Genomic DNA, 6,000 nt, shown 5'->3' with positions numbered 1-6,000 from the left:
TTTTTTTTTGGAGAGGTTTTTGCTATAGGGCGCATGTGCTCACCAGAAAGACAGAGAGACAGAGAGACAGAAAGCAAGAAATCACCCCCCAGGGGGACGGCCACACCGTAATCCCTTCTCCTCCATTCTCTTCTCGGAATCTTGGGCACACAAGCACATGTGCCCAGCCGTGAGTTTAAGCTACCAGGTCCGGGACTTGAACCTTGGTCGACAACATGGGAGTCTGCAACATAGCTATTATACTAACTGCTGGTCCCGACTACATGGGAGTCCAGAGACATAGCTAGTACACCAACTGGTGGTTCCCAGGCTGGATTTTTTAACATGTGGTTACATTAAGGGTTTTTAGACATTTTATGTTTAAGTGTTTTAAAAGGACATTTGCTTTTTAGTTTATTTATAGAAAAATGATGTGAAATCAAGCAGAAAAGGCTTGAATCAGACGTTTGGTAGTTACGGTAGCGTTGAGCCTCTGGATCATGCAAGCAATTACATTCTCTGATACCGATCTATTCTAGAGATGCACAATTGTGGTAGCCCATCTGGTCTGATTCTAACCTCTCAGCATTTCTCTAAAGTTCTGCAAGAGCCAAGGCAAGGAAAAAACAACAACAAAAATTTCATGCAGCATACTTGTCAAGAAACGCAGTTCATAAATCACTGCTGATATTTCTCCTCACAGGACACACAGGGCTTGTATTCTATAACATTTGTTCCCAGCAGCAGTTCATGTGTTGGCTGAAGTAGCCTCTTTCACTCATTCTGTCGTCTGCTACTGTGGAATGGGGGATCAGAGCCCAGAGAGCAGTTTTTACTAGAAAGGAGCAAGCTAATGAATGATTACAAGCATTTCAGTGGTTCATAGCTAGTAAGAACGGCTGCGAGTACAAATGTCGCTTCTCTCTGCTTGTTAAACTGTAAACTTCCTGCTCACTTTCAGGGCATGGGGGCTCTGCACAGTTCCTCACTGAGAAGGATAAAGCTTGGTCTAACGCTCTGCTGTTGCTATCTTAAAATTCTTCATTCTTTGTTCTTTTGAGCACAGGGCACACATTTTCATTTTGCTCTGAGCCCCACGAGTTATAAAGCCATCCTTGGTCCTCATTTCCAAATATTCTAGGTAATTGTTTTTGTATGTCCAGAAACTTCTGCCTGGCATTTAAAGGGTGCCCATTAAGTGTTTTACCATAAGTAAATGAGTGACTTTTTACAGCTTTAAAAGGAAAGTAACTAACTTGACTCTTTGTCCATTTAATTTCACTGGGATAGAAAGTCAGGAAGAGGTACTTATTTTGTTTTGTTTTGTTTTGAGAAGTTTTTTCTATAGGACACGTGTGCTCCACAGACAGACAGAGAGAAGTAGAGAGACAGAAAGCAAGAAATCACCCCCTAGGGGGGATGGCCACGCCGCAATCCCTTCTCCTCCGTTCTCCTCTTGGGATCTTGGGCACACATGCACATGCGCCTGGCGTGAGTTTAAGCCACTGGGTCCAGTACTTGAACTGTGGTCGACTACATGGAAGTCCAGCGACATAGTCATTACGTCAACTGCTGGTCTCCATATCATCTTAATTTTGATTCTGTAACTGGAAAATTCCCCAATCCTATTCATCAGCCTGGTGAACTGTTCCCCATTTTGGGGAGAATTAAATGAATCATATATATTAGACCTAGCATTTAGAAAGGTGAAAGAAGTAGAGGTGAGGATTTCTCCGAAGTGTATATATATATGAGTATTATGAAGCACTACGCAAATAATGTAACAGTGATCTTGAATTCGTATTGTTTACATTTTCTTTCTGTACCCTTAACTTGGATATTGGTCTTAATTCTTTTTTATAATGATAAGAACATTTCTTCCTTAAATGTAGTCCTGGATTCTTTTACAAATTGAATGATATCGTGTCTAACACATCTTCCATGGGTGGTTAAAGGCTTAAATTCATACATGTATGAAAGTACAATATCAAGTACTTAAAAATTACACCTATGTTTTGCTCTCTGCGTAATTATAAAAAAGGAATATCTAGAGTTTTCCCATTTTCATCTTGCAAAGTAGCAAATAATGGAATTGAGAATTGTGCAATTCTGTCTGCTGCACAGACACCAGCTTGAAATCAAATTTAAAAATCTAAACTCGCATTGAGCAAGTTTTTCATGTTCCCTGTAAGCTTTTCTAAAAAACCTGAACAGAAGCCAACATCAAGCTTGCTCTTCCAAGTAGTTTGGACTCTGAGAAATATTAAACTGGAAATTACATTCTGTACCTCCCTGTGATTTTAAACGTTCTACTTTGATTATCCAATAGATTCTATACAATTCGCTATAGAGAAAAGGACAAGGAAAAGAAATGGATTTTTCAACTCTGTCCAGCCACTGAAACAATTGTGGAAAATCTAAAACCCAACACGGTTTATGAATTTGGAGTGAAAGACAATGTGGAAGGCGGAATTTGGAGTAAGATTTTCAATCACAAGACTGTGGTTGGAAGTAAGTACCCAGAACAGTTTGTTTCAGTATGATTTTTTGTACTTTTTCCCCTATTTTTTTCTTTTTATCCAATTTTAATTATTTTATCTGTTGTGTAATTTGAAATAATTCGATGCCTTAGCATTTGATAATATATAAAGACAATAGAATTGAGTGGATATTGACATTTCAGAAGCTTTTTTAGTAAGTGATTTTTAAAATAATTGATAAATATTTAAGTCCACTGATAAGTTATTGGCTGTTGTATTATAGTTTTTAAAAATAATCTCTGAGCTGTGCACACCACGTGAGCCAGAAAGGAAAGAAAACGTTACGTACATGTGTTCAGAATGGAAAGTCGGACCCAAAGGCGTAAAGGGACATTTTGATAGTGAGAGCTTCTTCTGGTTTTTTGTTCCTTCCAACTTCATTGAAATCAGTGTTTGAAATTATAGTAGTTAAAATAATCCACCTAAATTGGAACATAAATTATAGTTGTTTTCATAATCTAGAAATGATTCGGCACCAGAAGAATGAAAATGATGTCATTTCCCCTTCATTTTTCAGGTAAAAACAAAGTAAATGGGAAAATTCAAAGTACCTATGACCAAGTTAACACAGTGGTATGTACCAGTTAGTTTGAAGATTTTCTTTTCATTTTAGTTGTGCCTACATTGTATTTTTATTAAAATAAGTAAATAGTCTTTTTATAAGGTGCTGAAACTGAATTAACTAACTATGGGACACTGGGAAAAGTCCTTAATGTTTTAGAAATCTTTTTTTTTCCCCAAAAAAGTGGGTGGAGATATGATCCGGCTCTTCTCTGCTTTGTTTGAAGCTCTAATGTTCTTAGATTCAATGTAATTATGATACTATTTCCCTATTATGAGTATTTGGAATTTTGAAGTTATACTTAGTAGCTTCTGTGCTGTGAATTGTTTTGAATATAACATTTCAAGAGTGAATCGGTCCATGCTCTAGGTATACTCCTGCAGCTCAAATCTCTCTTGCATGTATTCTTTTTTATTATTATTACTTTCTACCTAATAGAGCCAACCATTTCACAAGGATGAAACAACTGGTCTGGTTTTGTAACACACCCAGGCACCATTGGGGTCAGTAAATGTTTGTGTATTTTATGAGCCAGACGTTTCCTCCTCACGATATAAGTGCCCTTTTCTCTCTCACTTCAGCAACTAGTCCTTCATGCTTTCTTCCTCCCACTTTTCAAAATCTGTTCTCAGGAAGTATGTCAGCCTGGTACTATCTGGTGTAAATACAAACCACTGCTATAGCCACCATGGAGATGTCTGTGTTTCAGATTACATACCCAGTTATAAATAAAGAATGTTATGAAACTGAGCAGGTAAAGGAGGTACTTTGGGGAAAAGAGAAGAATTTGATTCTGGCTTTGGAAGTATGGTTGAGCATCCCTAATCTGAAAATCTGAAATCTAAAATATTTCCAGATCCAAAATATTTTGATCTTGTGATGTGATGCCTGACCTCGCGTGATAGGTCACAGTCAAAGTGCTGCAATGCAAAAATACTGGAGAAAATTACTTTAAGGCTATGTTTGTGTTTGATCTTCTGATGTGACACAAGTAGAAAATTCCATGCCTGACCTCGTGTGATAGGTCACAGTCAAAGTGCTGCAATGCAAAAATACTGGAGAAAATTACTTTAAGGCTATGTTTGTGTGTTGTTACAGGAAACATAAGTGAATTGGTGATTAATTTGGGGTCCTATCCCCAAGATATCTTATTGTATATATGCAAACATTCCAAAAGCTGAAATACTCAAAATCTGAAACACTTCTGATCCTACACTTTTTTTTCTTTCTTTTTTTTTTTTTTTTTTTTTTTTTTTTGGGAGAGATTTTTCGTTTTTTTTTTTTGAGAGAGATTTTTGCTATAGGGCAATTGTATTCACTGCAGAGACAGAGAGTGAGAAATTACCTCCCAGAGGGATGGCCACCCTACACTCCTTTCTCCTCTATTCTTGGGATTTTAGGCATGCATGTACATGCGCCAAGTGTGAGTTTGAAGCCACCGAGTCCAGGACTTGAACCAGTAGACTACGTGGGAGTTCAGAAATATAACCATTACACCATCTGCTGATTCCTAAACTTTTTTTTTTTTTTTGGCTACATGGTGTATGTGCTCACCAGAAACAGACAGAAGGAGAGGGAGAAAGAGCGAGAATGAGAATCACCCTCCTCCCCAGGAAGATGGCTACACAATCCCCTCTCCTCCATTCTTCTCTTAGAATTTTAGACACACGCACCTGGCATGTTTTTCAAGTTGTTAGGTCCAGGACTCAAACCACACAGTTGGCCATGTGGGATCCAGCCACCTAACCACCATGCCAACTGGCTGGCCCCCCAAACATTTTGAATAAGGAATAATCAGTCAGTATCCATCAGGTAAGTATCCTACAGTTAGGTGAACATGCAAAGCTTCTTTTCGTGGGTACAGCTTTGCCGTCTTCAATGTACACATGGCCTGTGTGTATGGATATCTTTCTGAGGACTAATTAAATATGCAGAATGCCAAAATGGTCACATAGCATAGTTTGGAAAAAGTAGTCCATATCTCATCAGATTACGAAGAGAGAGGGGGAGGAGGATTCTTTTCAGTGAAAGGAAATGGACTTGAATAAAATAGGAATGAGAATAAATCCTAATAAGGGAAACTTTTTTCTATGATTTGAAATGGCAGAAAGTGTATTCATTGTGAAATTGTTATCAAATAATTACTGCGATTTCTAGGGATGTATTTTGATTTCACATCTTAATACAAAGAAAGAAAATTGCAAAACAAATTGCAAGCTTAATTTTTTTTTCTTTTCTTTCTTTTGTCTTTTAGGCTTTGCTGTTTTTCTAATTATCTAACATTTAAAGATTTAGAATGTAAAAATGGGAAAAGAAGCAGTAACAAGTTACCTGTAACAAAACTACCTATAAGAGCAATTTACATTACTGCTAAAGCTTCAGAATAATTTTTTTCTGTTTTCCAAGCAGTTTTCATTACAGAATTAAAATCATGCTATATATGCAATTTTATATATTGCTGTTTTCACTTAGTGAAAATATGGCATGTAATTAAATGTTCTCCACAAACATAATTCTAATTGATATGCATTACATAATCTAAACACACTATCATTACTTAGTTTCCAATTTGTATATATTTATTTCTAATTATTTAAAATTATGAATGTTGTAGTAAAATAATACAGTTTTGTTCACATTTGATTTTTTAAAAAAAAAAATAGACACTTAGAAGAAAAATTAACAGTTTAGATTTTTAACATTTTTAAGCCTTCCTAGTATGTTCGGTCAAATTCCTTTCCAGAAAGGTTGTACCAATTTATAATCTTGCTAACTGTGTCAGTTTATGTTGTTAAAATATCTTGATTAATAACATTATGTATTTGTATCACTAACATAATAGTTTAAAATGGTTATTTTAGTTTCCATTCCTCTGCTGATAAGGTGGTATTTGTCTACTAGCCACTTGTGTTTTCTATT

The 6,000-nt window shown here is 36.3% G+C and overlaps 1 protein-coding gene across 1 annotated transcript in view; it reads left to right on the top strand.

Moving 5' to 3' along the window:
- ABI3BP (ABI family member 3 binding protein) overlaps positions 1-6,000 on the top strand; it is a 280,943-nt gene that overhangs the window by 124,346 nt on the left and 150,597 nt on the right. Inside the window, 2 exon segments of the mRNA XM_027769977.1 lie at positions 2,309-2,490; positions 3,037-3,092. Coding sequence (XP_027625778.1) covers positions 2,309-2,490; positions 3,037-3,092 — 238 coding nt within the window.

This window comes from Tupaia chinensis, unplaced genomic scaffold, assembly GCF_000334495.1.
Source record: "Tupaia chinensis unplaced genomic scaffold, TupChi_1.0 Scaffold000100_1, whole genome shotgun sequence".
NCBI classification, from domain to species: domain Eukaryota; kingdom Metazoa; phylum Chordata; class Mammalia; order Scandentia; family Tupaiidae; genus Tupaia; species Tupaia belangeri.
The sequence above is the reverse complement of the archived record's forward strand: the minus strand, read 5'-3'. Positions and strand labels throughout refer to the sequence as shown.